The 22,492-nt window shown below is 38.6% G+C and overlaps 1 protein-coding gene across 1 annotated transcript in view; it reads right to left on the bottom strand.

Annotated features, from left to right (window-relative positions):
* Nucleotides 1-22,492, bottom strand: part of LOC126183829 (retinoid-inducible serine carboxypeptidase-like) — a 122,458-nt gene that overhangs the window by 62,662 nt on the left and 37,304 nt on the right. Inside the window, exons 5-6 of the mRNA XM_049926089.1 lie at nt 21,548-21,749; nt 9,548-9,718 (exon numbers count right to left, since the gene is read on the bottom strand). Coding sequence (XP_049782046.1) covers nt 9,548-9,718; nt 21,548-21,749 — 373 coding nt within the window. The remainder of the gene's footprint in view (nt 1-9,547; nt 9,719-21,547; nt 21,750-22,492) is intronic.

Genomic DNA, 22,492 nt, shown 5'->3' on the forward strand with positions numbered 1-22,492 from the left:
TATGTCCATTGTGATGTTATATACTGTACAGGGACACATCTGAAAAGGTTATTTGGTGTCACTCCTTTGTCCAGTGTTGTCACTGGGTGCACCTCTGTTGGCAAACCCCTCTCCACTGCCATGTCAAAGGGGGCCACAACAACGGTCACCATTCTGACAGGCTGTGGTGCTCCAGACATCATTGCATTGTTTCTGTGCATAGTTACCTTACTGCAAGCAAGCCAGTCCCCTGGTTCATGGTACACAGTGTGGCTGTACAGTCCTGCACAGCAGAACAAACAATGTGTTGTCCTCTTAGGAGATAGTCATATGGGGCCTCTGAGATCCTGTATGGCACTGAATATGGTCCTCTTGAACCCATCAGTTTCTGTACTGACTTGACAGTCATGGGAACCAGACCAAGTGAACACAGATATTGCAAAATGATAAACCGCAGGCTTGATCATGATTCTACCACTGTTGAATGATAAGAGGTGCTAGTGAACAGTTTCCATCTTACAAGATGCATAACATGACTTTCTCACAAACAATCAATATTCAAATCATTTTATTACTAAGTTTGATTTTTAAGGTTATGATCAAGTACTTGGTATTAACACTATGCCATTCAGTGACACCTCAGCGGTGTAGTGCACAAAATAGTGGTCAATGGCCAGCGACACCACAGTGGTGAATTGTGCATAGTATTGCTCAGTGGCTGGTGACGCCCCAGTGGTGTTGCGATCACAGTATCGCGCAGTGGCTGGCGGCAGCACTTTAGTATCTTTTGCATTCTGTTGGTGTTTTGTTCAGGTAACAATAAGTTACAAATGTCAAATTTTTTTTGTTTTGTTTTATAAGTACTTGAGTCCTTTCATCATGGCAGCAAAAGACATGATACAATTATTTATGAGTGCATGGACGTCTTGTATGACGTTCTGGATGACTTGGCTGACTGGGAAGAAGACATTGGATATGATAGTGAAGCAGAATCGTTGAAAGATAGTGAAATATGTCCAAGAATAATCCAGTGAACGCTACAGTTGCCAATTGATTTTGATGACTCAGATGGAGAAAACAGTGCACAGTGGTCAGACTTTGATTTACCGAGGACCAATAATAAATTTGAAGGACCTCTGGGTCCAAACATATTTCCCAAAGACACACAGAGTGTCGAGGATATCATAGAATTATATATTGGGAACGACCTATCTGAATATATTAGCAATGAAACCAACAAGTACTACAGTCAAAATTGCAATAGAAGGAAACTGGATAAAAAAATGCCAAATTTGTCAACGTTATGGGGCCCAAACTTAGAAAATGGTTTGGGCTTGCTATCCTAATGGGAAAGGTAAAAAATCAAGGATTGATGATTATTGGTCAATGAATCCATTGACAGACACACCGATATTTTGCAAAACGATGTCCCGCAACCGATTCAGATGAATATTATCATTTTTACATTTTTTCTGAAAACAACAATAAACTGTATAATGCCAACCAACTTTTCAAAGTTCAATTTGTAATTGATTATTTTTCCAAAAAGTTTAAAGAAACTTTTAATCTAAGTCAAAACATCTCAATTGATGAATGAATATCGTGGTGTGGAGGGTCAAATTTTAAAGTTTACACTCTGTCAAAAGTTGTGAAATATGGCATACTCATTCAGATGCTGTGTGATTTGAGTACAGGATGCATTTCTTCATTCAAGATATATTAAAGCATTGGACATTCTTTAGCAAAAACAGTGATGGACCTATTGACACCTTCTTATGGAAAGTGGCATCACCTCTACATGGATAATTATTATAACAGTGTAGAACTTGCAGAGAAGTTACTTGAAAAGAAAATTCAAGTTTGTGGAATGATATGGTAAAATATAGGATTTACAGAAAAATTAAAGTGCACAAAAGTCAATGTGTTTGAAGCTTGTCATCAATGGAAAGGTGAAGTAGTTGCACAGTTATGGAGAGCTTTGAAAACTAAAATGATATGAATAATCTCTACAATACATAATGCCACTCTGACTGAGACTCAAAGAAAATGTAGAAAAACCAATTACACAATAAAAAAACGTGAAAGAGTATTAGGCTACAACAAATATGTGAAAGGAGTGGATCGGGCAGACCAATATTTGAGTTATTACCCTACGTACGGAAAAACTATAAAATGGTTAAAAAAGGTTTGCATGTACCTCTTTAATTGCATATTATTTAATGCATATCGTACATGGCAATATTTCAATACAGAACACAAGAGTCTCCAATTTCACAATTTTTTATTGAAAGTATCTGATTCATGAATAAAAGAAAAACTTGGAGGTTGCCACTACATCACGTTTGTCTCATCATGATCCACTTGACAGACTTTCCAGACACATAAGCCGAAAAGAGACTTGATGTGGAAGTCTTGTGGAGTTGCAGTACACCTTTGTGACTGTTTTGCTGCATATCATGTGAAAAAGAAATACTAAGTATCAAAGACAATGTAAATGAACAGTTATATGAAACAAACAATTTTTTTATTTATTTGCATACATATATCTTTGAAATTTCATGAAAGTAGGGGGAACAGGGTTGTGAACTTATGAGAACTAATGATGAGATTAATAAAACTTAACCATCTATAATCTCCTGATAATGTCAAGAATGGCCAGCAATGAGCCAAGTAATCTGAATTACTGCTGCCAGTACCAAGTCAAATAATTTGTAAGAGACGTGTGGGAAGCAAAGCATTAAATGCTTCACTATACTGTGCACAGTATACACTACTGTTAGAAGTATTTTTTCTGTATCATGGAAACTAACTTTAAATGTGAGTAAATGTACAAGGTGTTGCTATAAAATTATGGAAATGATCCTGTCACAGATAAGTATGCATACACCAAAGATGACAGACCAAACAATGGAAACTCCCGGAATAACAACAATATAAGGCATAGGATAGATTGCTACTCACCGTAAAGATGTCCCACTGATTTATAGACAGGTACAATGAAAAGACTGTTACACATGCAGCTATTGGCCAAAGCCTTCCTCAGAAAAAAGCATACACACATTCACACAAGCAAGCACACGTCATGCACACTCAGCCGCCACCAGCAGCAGCTCTGACTGGAATGCAACTGTCACACAAATAGCAATCTGGAGTGGGGCAGGGAGGAGGAGGGTTGGCAGGGTATGGGTGAGAGAAGAGAAGAGGGCTGTCTAACAGGGAATGTGGGACTAGAGACTGGCAGGTGCAGTGTCATGAGGTGGGGCATGGGGGAGGAGAAAAAAAAAAAAAGAAAATGGAGAATAAAAAAGAAGCAGAACAGAAAAGGAGGAGAGCAGGAAAGGAGAGGAGTGGAAAAGGAGGAGAAAGGTAAAGGAGAGGAGTGGAAAAGGAGGGGAACAGGGAAGGGGAAAGGATGAACAGGTATATTGGCACAGGGCAGCACACAAAGAGGATGAGGATGTGTAAGAGGGAAGGAGGTTATAGGATGAGGGGTGCAGGGTATGAGGGCAGTAGGTTACTCTATGTTATAATTTTGGAAGTAGAGAATGTATTGTAAGGATAATTCCCATCTGCACACTTCAGAAAAGCTGATGGTGGAGGGGAGAATCCAGATGGCCCAGGTTGTGAAGCAGCCATTGAAATGAAGTATGATATGTTCTGCAGCATGTGGTGCCAGAGCATGGTCTACTTTGCGTTTGTGCACATTTTGGTGGTAGCCACTCATCCTGGTGGATAGCTGGTTAGTAGCCATATCAATACAAAAAGCTGTGCAATGGCTGCAGCAGAGTTGATACACAACATGGCTACTTGCACAGGTGGTCCAGCCTTTAACTGGGTAAGATATGCCTGTGACAGGACTGGAAGTATTGAGTGGGTGGCTTGGACAGATCTTGCACCTAGATCTTTCACAGGGATGTGATCCCTGTGGCAAGAAGTTGGGATTGGGAGTAGTGTAGCTATGGACTAGGATGTTGTGGAGTTTGGGTGGGTGACAGATACCACTTTAGGAGGGGTAGGAAGGATCTTGGGTAGGGTGTCACTCATTTCAGGGCATGATGATAGATAATCAAAGTGCTGACGAAGGATTTGGTTCAATTGTTCCAGTGCAGGGTGGTATTGGGTGGTGGAGGGGGAAATATTTTGTAGCTGGCTCTTGAGGGGTGGTGGGAGGATTGGGGATGTGTGGGGAATGGCACAGAAAATCTGTTTGTGGACTAGGTCTGAGGATAGGAAAGCTGTATGCAATGGTAGCTGTCAGAATGTTGGTACAGTTTGGGGTTAGTGAGTTTAATGTGGGCAGAGTTGTGGATGGAGCCATCAGAGAGGAGGAGACCAACATCTAGGAAGGTGGCATGCTGGGTTGAGGAGGACCAGATGAAATGGGTTGGAGAGGTTTTGAGGTTGTGAAGGAATGAGGCTAGGGTGTCTTGGCCTAGATTCGAGAGCATAAAGATGTCATCAATGAACCTGAACCATGCCAGGAGTTTGGGGTTCTGGAAGGTTAGGAAGGTTATCTCTGGATGGCCCATAAACAGGTTGGCATTGGACAGTGCCACACAGGCACTCATGGCTGTGCTGCAGATTTGTTTGTATACTTTACCTGGAAAGGAGAAGTAGTTATGTGTTAAGATAAAGTTAGTTAGGTGAGTGAGGAATGATCACCATGCACTGCTCTTTTTGGTATGACATGGAACGATAGTGACTACACACTGTTGGATGTCTTCAGTCAGCATGGTACCAAATTCCATTGTCACAATGGTGTATTTACCTGGGACCAGCCATCTCGGCCTACATGACAGCAGGGGGCCTACTGTGGTGCTGAGATGATGGACAGTATCATGGCATACCTGTTGCAGGCCTGGGAGGCCTCGTGAGTGAGGGAAACTGGTTGAGAAGTTTCATGTACCCTCCTTCTGCTATCTGGATGACCTAGGCACTGTAGCTGGATGCATGTCATCAGAACCCACCTGTAGACAGCTCAATAATTGTGTTGAGCAAGCAGGCACTGGCAACGTTTTTGAGAGCAGGTGGTTGTGTGCTAAGAGATCTGACCTAATTATTGGCTCTGCCATGTCCACAACAACGAATTTTCATACTGAAATTCCAGATCTAGCTTCACATGTTGCATGTTGTTCAACTGAATGGTGGAGTAGTGCTTATGCATTTTGCCTCTTGGCAAAAATACTCAAGTCTGATCCTGTGTTGACAACAAATTTGCACCCCGGATTGTGGTCAATCATAAACAGGCAGGAAGAGGAATGCTCAGATGTGTTGACTTCTGCCTGGTGCTTAAGGTTCACATATTCACATGGCACATTACGCTTATGTGTTTGGTCACCAAACCACTGATTATACAAGCATATGTTAGCTGCTTGTGAGTAGTCACAACGAGGAGTGATCTCTGATGATATCTATCTTTAACACAATGGTTAGTGAGAAGTTCACTCAGTTGTTTGCTTAGGGAATCAACTTTTGTCAACGGTCATCATTTAGTTGCTGTTCCAGTCCTGCAACATTCTTTGTCAACTTGTTGCAATCAGATTTAACATCTGTCAAAGTACGCGAAGGTGTGCCCACACACACACACACACACACACACACACACACACACACACATGCACACACACAGTGCAAATGCAACTCATACACACATGATCACAATCTGGAAGCTGAAGCCAGTCTGGATGCAGCTGCCAGAGACTGTGTCATGCATATGTATTTGCAGCAGTGTTTGTTTGTTTGTGTGTGTGTGTGTGTGTGTGTGTGTGTGTGTGTGTGTGTGTCTGTTGTTTATTTTTGAGAAAGGTGTTGTTGGCCAAAAGCTTATTTTGTGACAGTCTTTTTGTTGTCCCTATCTGTGACTCATCATCTCCACTTTATGGTGAGAAGCAACTGTCCTTTTCATAATAATGTTACATTCCAACCTGGATTTCCCCACCCCATGAACCATGGACCTTCCAGTGGGTGGGGAAGATCAAGTGCCTCAATAGACCAATAGCCATGGAGGAATGTCTGTTGAGAGGCCAGACAAACATAGTTGCAGGGGCAACAGTCTGGATGATTGACTGGTCTGGCCATGTAACATCAACCAAAATGGCCTTGCTGTGCTGGTACTGTGAATGGCTGAAAGTAGAGGGAAACTACAGCTGTCATTTTCCCCAAGGGCATGCAGCGTTACTGTATGGTTAAATGATGATGGCACCCTCTTGGGTAAAATATTCCGAAGGTAAAATAGTTCCCCATTCAGATCTCCAGGCAGGGAATACTCAGGAGAAAGAAAACTGATGTTCTATGAATCAGAGCTTGGAATGTCAGATCCTTTAATCAGGCAGATAGGTTAGAAAATTTAATAAAGGAAATGGATAGGTTAAAGTTAGATATAGTGGGAATAAGTGAAGTTTGGTGGCAGGAGGAACAATACTACTGGTCAGGTGAATACAGGGTTATAAATACAAAAAAATAGGGGTAATGGACGAGTAGGTTTAATAATAAATAAAAATGTAGGAATTTGGATAAACTACTACAAACAGCATAGTGAATGAATTATTGTAGCCAAGATAGACATGAAACCCACATAGTACCACAGTAGTACAAGTTTATATGGCCAACTAGCTCTGCAGATGATGAAGAGATTGAAGAAATGTATGATGCGATAAAAAATTATTCAGCTGGTTAAGGGAGATGAAAATTTAATAGTCATGGGGGACTGGAACTTGATTGTAGGAAAAGGAAGAGAAGAAAAGTAGTAGGTGAATATCGATTGGGCATAAGGAATGAAAGAGGAAGCCGCCTGGTAGAATTTTGCACAGAGCATAACTTAATCATAGCTAACACTTGGTTCAAGAATCATAAAAGAAGGTTGTATACATGGAAGAAGCCTGGAGGTACTGAAAGGTTTCAGATAGATTATATAATGTACAACAGAGATTTAGGAACTAGGTTTTAAACTGTAAGACATTTCCAGGGGCAGATGAGGATTCTGACCACAATTTATTGGTTATGAACTGTAGATTAAAACTGAAGAAACTGCAAAAAGGTAGGAATTTAAGGAGATGGGACCTGGATGAACTGAAAGAAACAGAGCTTGTAGAGAGTTTAAGAGAGAGCATTAGGGAACAGTTGACAAGAACAGGGGAAAGAAATACAATGCAAGAAGAATGGGTAGCTTTGAGAGATGAAGTAGTGAATGCAGCAGATAATCAAGTAGGTAAAAAGATGAGGACTAGTGGAAATCCTTGGGTAACAGAGAAAATATTGGATTTTATTGATGAAAGAAGAAAATATAAAAATGCAGTAAATAAAGAAGGTGAAAAATAATACAAATGTTTAAAAATGAGATCAACAGGAAGTGCAAAATGGCTAAGTAGGGATGGCTAGAGGATAAATATAAGGATTTAGAAGGATATATCACTAGGGGTAAGGTAGATATTGCCTACAGAAAATTAAAGAAATCTTTTGAGAAAAGGTATGAATATCAAGAGCTCAGATGAAAAACCAGTCCTAAGCAAAGAAGAGAAAGTGGAAAGGCGGAAGGAGTATATAGAGGGTCTATACAAGGGTGATGCACTTGAGGGCAATATTATGGAAATGTAAAAGGATGTAGATGAACATGAAATGGGAGATATGATACTGCTTGAAGAATTTGACAGAGTACTGAAAGATCTAAGTCAAAAAAAGGCCACAGGAGTAGTAGACAACATTCTGTTAGAATTACTGACAGCATTGGGAGAGCTAGCCATGACAAACTTCTTCCATCTGGTGAGCAAGATGTATGAGATAGGCAAAATTCCTGCAGACTTCAAGAAGAATATAATAATTCTAATCCCAAAGAAAGGAGGTATTGACAGGTGTGAAAATTAGCAAACTATCAGTTTAATGCATCATGGTTGCAAAATACTATCACAAGTTCTTTACAAATGAATGGAAAAGCTGGCAGAAGCTGACATCAGGGAAGATCAGTTTGGATTCTGTAGAAATGTTGGAACACACGAGGCAATACTGACCCTATGACTTACCTTAGAAGATAGGTTAAGGAAAGGGAAACCTACATTTCTAGCATTTGTATACTTAGAAAAAGCTTTTGACAATGTTGACTGGAATACTCTCCGGAGCAGAAGGCTATTTACAATTTGTACAGAAACCAGATGGCAGTTATAAGTGTGAGGGGCATGAAAGGGAAGCAGTGATTGAGAAGGGAGTGAGACAGGGATGTAGCCTAGCCCTGATATTATTCAATCTGTATATAGAGCAAACAGTAAAGGAAACAAAAGAAAAAATTAAGTAGAAATTACAATCCATGGAAAAGTAATAAAAGCTCTGAGGTTTTCCGAAGACATTGTACTTCTGTCAGGGACAGCAAAGGACCTGGAAGAGCAGATGAATGGAATGGACACTATCTTGAAAGGAGGATACAAGATGAACATCAACAAAAGCAAAGAAAGGATAATGGGATGTAGTCGAATTATATCAGGTGATGCAGAGGGAATTAGATTAGGAAATAAGACACTTGATGCAGTAAATAAGTTTTGCTATTTGGGGAGCAAAATAACTGATGATGAGTGGAGATAAAATGTAGACTGGCTATGGCAAGGAAAGCATTTCTGAAGAAGAGAAATTTGTTAACACTGAGTATAGATTTAAGTGTCAGGAAGTCTTTTCTGAAAATGTTTGTGTGGAGTGTAGCCATGTATGGAAGTGAAACATGGACGATAAACAGTGTAGATAAGAAGAGAATAGAAGCTTTTGAACTGTGGTTTTACAGAAGAATGCTAAAGATTATATGGGGAGATCACATAACTAGTGAGGTGGTACTGAATAGAACTGGAGAGAAGAGGAATTTGTGGCACAACTTGATTAGAAGAAGGGATCGGTTGATAGGACCCATTGCATTCTCAAGCACCAAGGGATCACCAATTTAGAATTGGAGGAAGGCGTGGACAGTAAAAATCGTAGAGGGGATTGGTTGATGGGACACATTCTGATGCAGCAAGGGATCACCTATTTAGTATTGGAGGGAAGTGTGGACAGTAAAAATCATAGAGGGAGACCACGAGATGAATATACTAAGCAGATTCAGAAGGATGTAGGTTGCAGTAGTTATTCAGAGATGAAGAGGCTTGCACAGGATAGGGTAGCAGGGACAGCTTGAATTCTGTGTTTCTCCAGATCTGAATTTGATCTTAATAATGAATAATTTTATGAACTTCATTTTGCTAATAGTGCACATTTCAGTAAACTTCAATAACTGCATAAAAAACCTGGAAAGATAAATCAATCAATTGAAAAATTATTTTGAACTTTAATAGAATTCTACTGAAAAATAGCAAGCTTTTCATCATAATTGTGTTTTGAAAGTTAACTTAAAAGGAAGAGGGCAAGAAAGGTGTTTCATTCCAATCATACATTGAAATACTCAGTTAAAATAACTAGAACAGCACTACAGTTGTATTAATTTGCCTGCAGTTATTTTTATTTTAAATATTGGTGATGAAACTAATATATCTAAGTTCAAAACAAGAGAAAATCATCTATAAGTACAATTAATTGCTAAATTTACAATAATACATACCGACATCTGTTACTGGCTTCATGAAATCTTCATTTAGAGCACTAAAAACATTAGAACCCTGAGAATCCCAGTAAACATCAGAAGGAATGACATCTCCCAAGGTGTTTTTCACATAGCCATTCATCAGTTCGTATAGCTCTGCATCACTTACACGATTCAATCCTCTGAACTCTGTCACAAAAATAAAAACCACATTACTGTTATAGGTGAGGAAAACTCAGAATCATATTTAGTGCTACTTTAGGCTGGAGGATCTTTTAAGTTCACTGCATAACTTAAATGTGCATCTTTAGGGGTTAATAATTTCAGCCTCAGTTATCATTTCAAAAAGGATAGGAGAACGTATGGCAGCTTTGATAGATAATTTATTTTCAGATCCAACTTCTTACTACAAAATAGATGTGAGCTGCATAAGAAGTGGTTTGTTGGACAATAATGGTCAAATAGCAGTAACCCCAGGAATCCTAAAAAAGGAACAGTACAGTTTCACCTTATCTTACATATTCTCTCAGAGAGAATTTAAGGGATTAATAGTGCAAAGATGCTAAGCTAGGGAACAAAGTATATAAAAAATTTAATTCTTTTCTAAAAATATTAATAATACACTGAGAATCCTGTTTCCTTAGAATGGATAAAGTTTAATTGTGGTGGAAGCTAAGAGAAATAATGATTAAGACATGGGTTAAAAATATTTTATGTCAGGTAGAAAGAGCTTTCTTTAGTGCTGGGGGCTATAGTCTTATTTAAGTTAGTTGGTATTTGATGGCAAGAAAGCTGGACAGCTCACTCCAGCAATATAGGAATGGGAGCCTGAGATTGTTAGCTACCAGTGTTGCCACCATGGTTGCACAGAAGCATTGTGCCTGCCACATCTCAGTGAGCTGTTGCTGTAGGAGGTTCCTATATGGCTGTGATTTGTGTAACATTTGGTTCTGCATGCCTTAAGATGTATGATGGAAGGACTGGCAGTTGAAAGAGTGATAGTCTGAGACTCACCCTCCTAAGAATGTTTCAAAAAGGTCAGCCACAGCCATTTGAATTAGTGAGTTTAATGAGAGAATATACTGAGTGAGAGGGGGATACAGAACCCCATCTTATTGCTTTGGATAAAGTGGTGGAGTGAACCACAGCTTTCTGCAGCAGCAAACAGTGTTTTAATTATTAACAAAGATAAATTTGCCATGGCAGGAGAGGTGCTTTTATAGGAGAGTTACTAATATCAACCTTTGTGTGTGCGTGTGTGTGTGTGTGTGTGTATGTGTGTATGTGTGTTTTTTGTTGTTGTTGTTGTTGAGGATGTGATATTTAATCTAATATATGCATATGATTCATGGCAGGGTCATCCAGCTACTTGCTACCCTTTTAGAAATAGAGATATTTAGTGGTAGAAAACTGTGTTTGTCACAAGTTGTGAAAAGTTTACTATTCCAATATAAATTTATCTGTTGCTCCAGGTTGCTACTGGACTGCTCAGATATATGTCTAGCAGCATCATTTTCTAAGGAAATTTTGAACATATCAGTTGACTTGATGAATTGTGTGTAGAGACTCAACACAGCAGGAAAACAAAAGAAAAGAATAGAACAGAAAAGAAAACACAAAGAAAATAAATACATCACATACCATACTGTTAGTGGCAGTATGATAGCCCTGATGGACAGAGGAAACAGGATAATACTGCAGCACATACTGGAACTTTATAAAGTTTCTTTCCTAACGGTCTGCTCTTATTCAAGACCTCTAACCACCACTACGAAATGGAATGTGTGCTTTTGTGAAGTCATTTGAAGGATCTGTGCTTTGGACTAGACAAAAAGGTCTGCAGTTATTGTGGATACCTTCTGTACCATTTTATGTCACAAAATAATTACCCACAAAGACAAAGAAAAGGAATGCCTAGTTTGCTGGATAGAGAAACGTAACATACAAATTAATAGCAAACTAAAACAGACACAATTATTAGAACTTCTATCACAATGGAAGTCAATGTACCCAATTTACCTTCTGGATTAAATGACAAAAAATGCAGAAATAAAATGATCAGACTGCCTCTCTACCATTGCTATTTCAATGTAATAAAATTTATTTGGTCGCAAGTCAAATGTCAAGTAGCTGTAGAAAGCAAAAATGTTATGTTGGCTGAAGTGCCTTTTGAATGACTCAATTGAAAAAATATCCCTGAAGATATTAAGGAACCAGTAGATGATTTACTTTATGAAGATCTTTCACAAGGTCTCATAAATTTCGGCAACTTCACTGAGTTCTGAAATTAGAAGGAAAATTCAAGTTGGAGTTAATCCACAGTCAGCAATTGTATTGTTAGGATTTTAACTAATTACATGTTTCAAGATGTTTGTAAATTTAGGAACCTCTGATTACTTTGTATAAGTCATTGAACTGCCAGCATAATCTCATATATCGCAGGCCATATGAAAACTGATTTTAATGAAAAAATGACTGTGTTTAGTAATACTGGTATGTTAAAGACGATCAAATTTCTTTTGACAACTGGAAACATTATGGATAAATAATCAATTAGTGGTGCCAGGTAAAACAAAACATAACAATATTATCAAGGTTTTACTGAGTCCAAAACGCAATGCTATAGGAACTAAAACTGAAACCGAAATTTTTCTCAAATTTTTTGATTCTGAGATAATTGATTGTGTTATTGCAAACACCAATAGACAGATAAATAACAAGAGATCATCTGTGATTTACATAGGGACAGAGACTGCAGAAACACCTCTGCTTCTGAAACAATGGCTCTCTTAGGAGCATTGTTTCTCATTGCTGTACAAAAAGGAGTATGCTCAAACGTATTAGAGCTGAGGGCATCAGATGGCACAGGGACGATTATTCTCAGGACAGCATTTAGCTGAAGCACTTTCTGTTCTTGCTCCAATCACTGAGGTTTGATGATACTATAACGAGAAAAGAGCAACTTGCAACTGACAAAACTGCTGCTGTCTGCAATCTCCAGCCTGCATTTTTGAACAACCACAGAAATAACTACAGCCCAGGGGAGTTCGCAACCATAGATGAAATGCTTGTTCATTTTCGTGGGTGTTGTGGTTTTGTGCAGTACATGCCCAATAAGCCTGCAAAATATGGTCTGAAGTTGTAGGCATTGTGTGATAGCAAGACATTTACACTTGCAACTTTGAAGTATGCTGCAGCAGACAGAATCCTGGACCATATCTTGCATCTAACTAGCCTATGGATATTGTGAACAGATTAGTTGGACCAATCAAGGGCACTTACAGGAAGGACCTTGTCCCTGTGACAGACTCTTGTGCTTGATCATTATTTAGAATGCACAATAGCTGACAGTATGGTTATTCAAGCTGTGTTCAGAGAGACTAACACTTTTTGATGGATGTTATTATTCTCAGATTCCCAAGTACTCCAATGTTCCCCATTTTGGTTCAGGCAGGTACTGTTCTTACTTAACACTTCTGCCTGTGCTGAGTGGTACCAAGTGATGAACCAGTTTTCCTTCTTTTTAAATTATTGTTGGTCAATCACACTTGGTACTCCCTCTTTTCTTTGAAAAGTCTAATCTCATAGTTTATCTGTTTTAGAACTCAAACTGATTGCTTGTGTAATGTTTTGCTGTCCATTAAAAATGCACAAGTAAGTGTCTTTTAATTGTGCCTGTCTGCAACTTCATGTGTCTCCCTTATGATAAGTAGCCATCTGCCTTTTCCTACATTGTAAATATGTGCAAGTTGTATTTGTGTGGTATTTTACTGTGGGCAGTAGTGGCTGTTCCAACAGCAGGCACCACCCCAGTATTTTGTACAACTGTTAATTCCGGCACTGTACATTTGGCAGTCATAAACTGCGTTGAGTAAATCCACCATGCACTGTGATGATAAGGTGAAACTGATGTAATTTTTTCTGGCCTTCTGGCCATTTTTTACAAGTGATAGTCTATAGACCATTTAATTGTTTTAAAACCTTGTCAGATCAAATAAGCATCAGTGATGTACCTTCACTCATGACACAAGTGACTTCAGAGAATGCACATCCATACAATTCAAAGGCCCATTTATAGAGGCCACCTGGGTTGCCCCTCTGGCACACACTTGTGAGTCACCTAAGAAACAGTATTATTTAAGCAATCACAAAAGAATGCTTTGCCTATTCTTTAAGCTGTATTACTGTTATCCAGTCTACATGTTCAGTGCTACACACAACCCACATCTTATGTGTTGCTTTATAGAGTACTATGCTCCCTATATTGTGTTTGTTCTTGTTATAACATTTGGGTTATCTTTCCTATATTGGATTTTAATTAATATTTGAAGGGGCAAGTGCCTGACATTAGTTTTCTGATTTTTCTACATTAGCAATGAGAAGCCTAGTGTCTGCTTTACCTTTCACATGCTAAAGTTTCTTTAATATTTGAAGGGGCTAGTGCCTCACATCTATTTGTTGATTTTCTGTATTTATTGTTTTCAGTCACTAATCATTATAAGGGCTAGTGCCCATTTCTAGATAAGGCCATAAATGAATTCCCATATGTAGTTAAAATGGAGGCTCTAAAATTGATACATTAAAAGATAGTTGTCATCCAAGAAGTTTCCATGATCTGGTAAATGCCTACAATCTCAAGTTACATGTACAAAATCCAACAAGATGATGTCAGACCTAACAAACATTGGCAGATCAAATAATTCCTCAGAATAGGCAAATGGTTCAAGTAATAAACACTACAATCTCAGATCATGATGGACAATTGGTTGAATGTTTCCTCTGAAAAAGATACTGTTAGGATATAGACAGCTGAAGCCACAAAATTTAAGTAGACTACAAACTTTATTGAAGGGAGAAGACTGGAGGGAAATACACTCAATAAAGAACTTACCGGAGAGACAGGAATACTTTTGCTCATTACTAGGTTACTATATAGGGTGTATCAAAAAGGATGGAACAAACTTACACGGCTGAAAGTACATGATAATAGAAGCACAAGTGTCCCAGTAAACAAGGGACTGCAAACAAGCCACTTGAGAGATAATCATGATTGTATGGCTCCATACCACCACTGACGGCATTGTAACAGTGTCCGGTTTCCCCCTTCTGCACTTGAGGCCGTCCTATGTTCACTGTTTACACAACAGAACATTGCCAAGAGGTGGAGTTGGAATCACACTATACATGCAGAACATACAGGATGGATACAGTACACAGTCTCAAAGGGTATCATTCGTGTCTCAGGAGTGCCACATGTGCTGTGTTGTAATTACAATGGAACCATACAATAACAAAGAGTATGCAGATATGTGTTTCATGTATGGTAAGGCTAACGGCAATGTACAGGAGGCTGCACGCTTGTACCAAAAACATATCTTGATTGAAGACACCCCGAAAGTCATACATTTACAAGGGTCCATCAGTGCCTGAGAGAGCACTGGTGTTTTGCACATGGCAGAGCATTGTGCTCGCATTGTGCCTGAGGTTGAGGAATAGTGTTGGAAGCAGTACAGCACTCTCCAGGAAACTCAACAAGAAGAACTACCACACATGTGCCTGTACTAAGCCACAGTAGTGTACAGAGAATTTTACATCACAATTTACTGTACCCTTACCAGCTCCAATGAGTCGAATGTCTCAATGATGCGGACTTGTTCCTAGAATGATGTTTTGTCAGTAGCTGCAACAGCAGGCTGTAGTCAACCCTAATTTAGCATGTAACATTTTATTTACAGATGAAGCAGAATTCACACATGAAGGTGTGTTTAACTATCATAATACATATTTGTGGTGTGAAATAAACCCACATGCAGTTCATGAGCCACCACATCAGCAACATTTCTCACTGAATGTATGGTTAGGGGTACCAGGTGATCAACTCACTGGGCCACACATTCTTCCACCACAACTTAATGGATGGGGGTACCTTAGCTTTCTGCAGTGTCATCTTCCAGGATTGCTTGAGGATGTTTCCCTTCAGCAACGTCAGAGTATGTGGTGCATGCATGATGGAGCTCTGGCACATTTTGGTGCTTGTGTGAGATGGCACAACACACAGATATGGCCAAAGATGGATAGGTCACAGCAGACCTGTACCTTGGCCTCCAAGAGGTATTCAAAGTACCCTCCACCACACACCATCAGGTGGCTTGTGCAGTATGGATGTAGATGTAGAATATCACCTGATCTAATTCCTTTGGATTTTTCTGTCTGGGGTCACCTCAAAAGCAAAGTGTGCAGCACATCCATTAACACAGTTGAAGAACTGGAGAAGAGAGTTGTACATGCTTGTCAAGAATTCCAGAATGATCAGGGGTTTTTGGAAAGGATTTGAAATTCATTGCAGTGACAAGCACAGTATTGCATCCAGATGCAAGGATAACATTTTGAACACCTCCTTTAACAGGTACCCCATACGTGAAATGTGAACTAATTGTGATGTACAACCAAATACTAAAGTCTAAATTTCAAATTAATGTATACTAACTAGGACAATGTTTACAATGACATCAGTGGCAGCATGGAACCATACAGTCGTGATTATCTCACAAGCAGCTCATTTGCAGATCTGTGTTTACTGGGACATTTGTGCTTCTATTATCGTGTACTTTCAACTGTGTAAGTTTGCGCCATCCTTTTTGATACACCCTGTATAAATATTGCTTGCCACATTGTAACCAGAAACCTATCTAAGGGACATACTAAGAGTGGGATCACAGCAGACATTATAAAATCAAGGGATGATCTACGAAAACTGAATAGTAAAGAAAACTGTACCTAGCACTGGCCCTTATAAGAACAAGAAGAGAGAAAATAGTAGAATAATAAGAGAAACTAAGTCCAGTTTTTATCAAAAAGGAAAAATCAGCATACATAAATTAGGGCAGAACAACTAGAGAAAGAAGAGAGAAAAATACTGAGGAAAATACTAGGTCCCAAAAGAGGTGGAGAGAGTTGGATGCGAAGACCTAGGGAAGAATTGTACTGGAACATAAGAACAATATCCGGGGAAATCATACTCAAAAGGGCAAGGTTTGTTGGACATGTAGTTAGGATGAGTATGAACAGAATGACAAAGAGAGTGTGGGAAACAACAGGGAGGACAAGGGGAAAGGCAAGAACCAAGTGGGTTGTTGAACTTCTGAAGGACTAATTGGAATTGGGGATCAAGGTCGAATGAAAGGAAAATTGGAGGATCAAATATACACTGACCAATATGCCAGAGATCAATGACAGAGAAGAATACAGGAAAAGATTAGTGTGTCACTAGTGGAGCCGACAGGAGAAATGGAAACTGAAGATCTCGGAAGAAGAGCGGGAGAGAAGAAGAGAAAGAATGAAGAGGATCTAGGAGAAGAAGAGGAAAATGCAGTCCATAAAGGGGCTACCCGTGGTCCTACAGAGGCTGTAACGCAAGAAGAAGAAGAAGAAACATTTCTAACAAATACTATGTGATCATACAATAAATAGCACAGGAAAGGATCAGATTGAAAAGATAGCAGTAATATAATTTTAGAGAAAGATGGGAAGGGATGTACAGATCCAAATGTCATCAGCACTGTTTTTAATCCACATTATGTTGGAGTAGACCTCCCCAGGCAATATCACCTTGCCAGAGGCACCTTATGTGCCAGGTGGAGAGGCTTGTGTGCTCTTAAGAAGGTGGGAGACTATGCCGGTGGTGGTGTGGCTGCTGGCAGGATCACCCAAGCTGGATTTGCCACAGCAGAGCAGCCAGACAAAGTGTGTCCCACACCATAGGGTAAGGGATGCAGACACTCTAGATTAGGTCATCAACCTCTCTAAGGGAGCTAACCCAAAATAAAAGCCTGGTTCTCCAGGTTGGGGGTTGAGCACAGGATCAATACCCTGCCTTGTGAAAAGCCTATCACTATGTTTAATTTAACAAGGAATGCCAGTCTGCCCTTGTGAAGATAAATTGTGTCAAGGAAAAGGAATATGAATAAACCAGTGCTTAAATTTGGAACTTGGAATGTGCATACACCGCTGCAGATAAGAGCTATGAACAGTATTGTGGAAGAGATGCTAAGGTATAGAATGGAAGTTGTTGCACTTCACAAAATCGGTTGGTAGGGTAGGGGTGCAATTCATAAACATAAATTCTACCTATAATATTCGGGAAAAGATGAAAGACGGGGAGCAAGGAGTTAGGTTTATACTTTCTAAAGATGTGTAAATCTGTTATTGCTTTTACTCTATATAATGAAAGAATATGCACTCTGCATATCAAAGACAAATTTCATAATGTGACATTTGTAAATGCATACGCACCAACAGAATAATCAGATGAAGACATGGTACGTGATTTCTATCATCAGTTACAGGAGGTTTGTGATAAAATACCTAAATATGACTCCAAAATAGTCAACTGTAATGCCAAACTTAGCAAAAAAGACGCTATTAGAGACATCTTTGGTAAAGAAAGTCTGCACTGTGAAACTAGTAATAACTGTACAAGAGTTGCCGAGTTGTAAACAAGTTGAAGGCATAAAGTACCTGTTTCTCAAGGAAAAATATTTACAAAGGGACCAGAAAAATATCAGGAACAAATGAAGCAAAGCAAATAGACCATATATTGGTATTGAAGAGGTGGGCATCTGATATGGAAAATGAGCACATTTTCCGAGGAGCTAATTCTGATTCTAGTATGAGCCAAAGTGAGGCAGAAACTTGCTATGGCTACCAAAGGAAATAGTACCAAAGTAAAGAAATGGAATATAGAACAACTGAAGGATGGGTCTACTGTTCAAGAGATCAGAACAGATTGAGTTACAAGCAAAAGATAGTGCAGGGCATATATAAAAAGTATGGAATTCTAATAAAAATAATATTCTGACAACATCACATGAGGAGAATTATAAATGAAGACTGGTATGATGATGAATGCAGACGGCCTGTGGAACAGAAAAAGGGGCAAGACTCAAGTGCTTACAGCAAAATACAAGATCAAATAAGGCATTATATAATGAAAAGAGAATAGACACAGCAAGGGTATGTAGGAGAAAAAAAAGGTAGTGATAAAGAGAAATACAGAGGAAATGGAAGAGCACTATCAAAGAAATGAGAGCATGAAGTTTTCTAATAAAATAAAAGAAGGAACTCAAGAATATAAACAAAAAATATTAGCTCATAGGGCAAAGAAGGAAATTTGCTGACAGATAAATAAGATGTACTGGACAGATGGACAGAATGCTTCAAGGATTTCTGGAGGGCAACCCTAACAGGAGAGTGCAGCTACTCTATTACACTGCAGATCCAGAGAGAGAAGAACCCACATTAGAGAAAGTACAGAAGGTAGTGCACTGTCTAAGAAATCTATAAAGCACCAAGAACTGGTGGAGTAACTGCAGAACTGTTGAAAAATGGGGAAACTGGTCTCCATAACTGAATACACAAACTTATAAAGTTGATGTGGAACCAGGAAAGAAAATCAGAAGAGTGGACCTTAGTGATAATCTATGCTGAATGTAACATATAGGAGTCTCTCTAGTATTGTCTACAACAGGCTTGTTTCACATGCAGAAGAGATTCTGGGAGAATATCAGTGTGGACTTCGGCCTGATAGGTCAATGACAGATATGATATTTTTGCTGCAGCAAATACATGAAAAGGTGTACAAGTATAATATATATTCACTCATAACCTCTACATAGACTTCACAAGGGCTTTCAATGATCTTGAGAGGACATAAATACTAAATGTTTTCCTACAGCTTGGTAGAACACCTAACTATGTTTCAATTATGCAAGCAACATTAGCTGATTCCAAGGCTGCAGTGCGAGTGGATGGAGAACTCAGGAAATGGTTTAGCATTAGTGAAGGAGTCAAGTCAAACAAGTAGATGCCCACTCTACAATCCTTTTTAATCTGATTCTTGAAGCAGCCATTCAAAAGCTTCAAACGGTTACATAGGCACAAAGTAAACTTTTTTAGGTGTGTATATGCTGATGACGTAGGTATAATTAGCAGAAGAAGAGTTTCACTAGAAAGAACAGTAGGTGAGCTGAAAGAAGCCACACCACCTAGAGGCTTTGCTATTAATGAATTGAAGACTAAGTACAAAAATTTCACCAGGAAGGAACATTTCAACTTGGATGAAATACCAATAACTTGTTTCAATTTTGAACATGTGCAGAATGTTGACTGTCTTGGATCTAATACTGATAGATCAGATTCCATGTCAACTGAAATAAAACAGTTCATCCTAGGTGGTAATAGATGCTTTCACACTTTCAAGAAATTGTAATAAGGTTATGACCAGCGCAGCTGTAATTTACAAATGTGAAACTTGCACACCAACATTTATTTATGAGCAGCAGCACATGATATTTTAAAGCGGGGTTCTGTCCAATATCTATGGGACAGTTCAGGATAACAATGGTTTCTGGAGATTTAGATCAAACGCAGAGCTGGATCACCTTATACAAGAAGCTGACATTATAAGAATAATAAAAAGCAGGAGAATAGCCTGGCTTGGAAATGTCCTTAGGATAGATACTGGATGAAAACCTAAAAATGTTTTTGAATAGAGGCCAGATGGAATAAGACAAAGAGGAAAGCTACAAAAGCAATCGACAGATGACGCTGAAGAAAATGTAAAATCCCTCAGAGTTACAGGCCAACAGAGAACTGCACTGGAGGGCAGAATGGAGGAAACTTGTTGAAGAGGCTGAGGCCCAGGCAAGATTGTAACACTATGAGAATAGGAAGATGTGGAAGTAGTGGAAAGATTCATAAAACATTAGTTCCCAAAAATAAAGAAATATGAATAACATATCCAACATTGCAGAATGTATTTTTCTTCTGTCAGGAAGTGAATCATAGGTGGCAAAAATAATACACTCTGCAAAACCCAAAAACACAGAAGATCTTGATGGAACATTATTTGTGTAGTTAAGTACAGTGTTCATTGACCAGTGAGACCTCTGGCTGATTTGATTAAGTCAACTATGGAAAATGCGATATTTCCTAAATGTCTGAAAAAGAAGGAATGCAGCACCTGTGCATGTTTGTAGGTCAGTGAAGTTTCAAAAGAGGGCTGTAGCATGCATTATAAATCAACCTCTAGACAATCATACAGAAATAAATTTAGAGAACTTTTTATCTTCACTGCCCCTTCACTATACATATGTGCTACAATTATTTGCTTGAATGCAAACAGTATGGTACTTAAATAGAGACATACATGATTACAATACAAGAAATAGGGACGATTATTATCTACAAAGGAAGTGGCTCAAGTTAACTGAAAAAGATTGTACAACTGTTGGTCACATTTTTATACAATAAATTACCTCACAGAATAGAATGCATTGGGAGAACATCAGGTCTCAGAATTAAATTGAAAGGTTATTTAATCTCTTTACCTCTATATAATCTAAAAGGATACCAAGCTAAATGGTTGAGAGGATATCCTTCTAAACCAGAAGGACATCTGTAAACCAGGAAGCACGAATACACAATATATGTATTTTCTCATTGCTGTCGCCTGCTCTTTTACATTATTCTGAGTGCCCTGGACAGACATGGTGCTACAAAGTGAGATGACACAGTATAAGATGTTAAAGACTAGTGGGTACACACTGCACACTGCAGAAGTGAAATGATGAATGTGTAAAATTGTGAAAATGTGAAGATTAGATGTGAATTTTGTGTGGTCATCAAATTCTTATCACTCATGTTTTTATCTCATTCAGCTTATGTTAAGGAAATCTTGGTTTGGTGCTGGGTATTTACCTAAGGATGGTAAATTAAATTTTGACTAAATTATGTGAATCTATGGTATGTTATATGTATAAATGTAATTGTAATTGTGTATGTCCTGACTACATCTATACAATGCAAATTTTCTACAAATGGATTAATGAATAAATAGATAAAAATAAATAAATTATTGTTAGCACTTTTTTTACTTGATAGTTGTGCTTTCTGCACCTGAATAAAATGATTTAAAAATATATAATATGAGAATAGTAAAGCACCTCAAAATATATTTACCTTGTTTGGCCATGTGCCTTCCATAACCGTACACTTTGTACAGTATATTGTAGAAATCTATATTGTCTGTTACTGATAAAATAATACTTTCTGTAGTTGACCATAATGATGTGGCCAAACTATAATCTCCAGCATTGATAGCATTCTTTGTTAACTGAGCATACCGATCAATTTGAGCATAACCTTCGCTATCTACCATTCCCTGTGAATATACAAAAATAAAATCATTCTAGCATGAACCATAAATAATTTTATTCATTTGATATTTACATGAAAATAGATCCTCACTCATCAAATGCAGGATGCACTGAGCATGAAACAGGTACCTAAAAAGTTGGAAAAGGGCCTAATTTTATAAAAAGGTTTTCATCAGTCCTAACAAATATAAACTACCACCTGATACCTAAATGGGATGACTGCCCATCTTATGTGGAGTGGATGGTGAGAAAAATGGGAGTGACATGATTTGGGCAGAGGAGGAGAGGGGGGAGGGGGGGGGGGGGCGACAATGGGATAGAAAGTGCTTAGGTAAGTTTGTGCTGCAGTAGAAAAAGCAGCTGCACGTTCGCCGAGAGCTAGACTAGAAGATCAAGGGATTGTCTGGAGAATCAGCAAGAAGAAAATTGGGTTGTACTGTTTTATTAAGTTCAATGGGAAAATACAAGAGAAATCTACTTTGTCATGGAATGGTCAGTATATAGTTTACAGAATGTGTGAGAGAGTATAAAATAATTAATACATAACAGAGAAAATTCCCAGTTACTGTGAGAAGCTTCGATATGTAACAGAATGAATGTGCCACAAGGAAATATTTCAACTTGCATATGAATACTTGGAAGTCTTCACTTATTCAGTGCAGCTGGAAGCCTATTGAAAGTTAAACCTGTTTAATAGTGCACTGTTTCACGTACAATGCTTAGATGTGTCCTTTCATGGGCTGTGGAA

Source organism: Schistocerca cancellata, chromosome 1, assembly GCF_023864275.1.
Source record: "Schistocerca cancellata isolate TAMUIC-IGC-003103 chromosome 1, iqSchCanc2.1, whole genome shotgun sequence".
In the NCBI taxonomy this organism is placed as follows: Eukaryota; Metazoa; Arthropoda; class Insecta; order Orthoptera; family Acrididae; genus Schistocerca; species Schistocerca cancellata.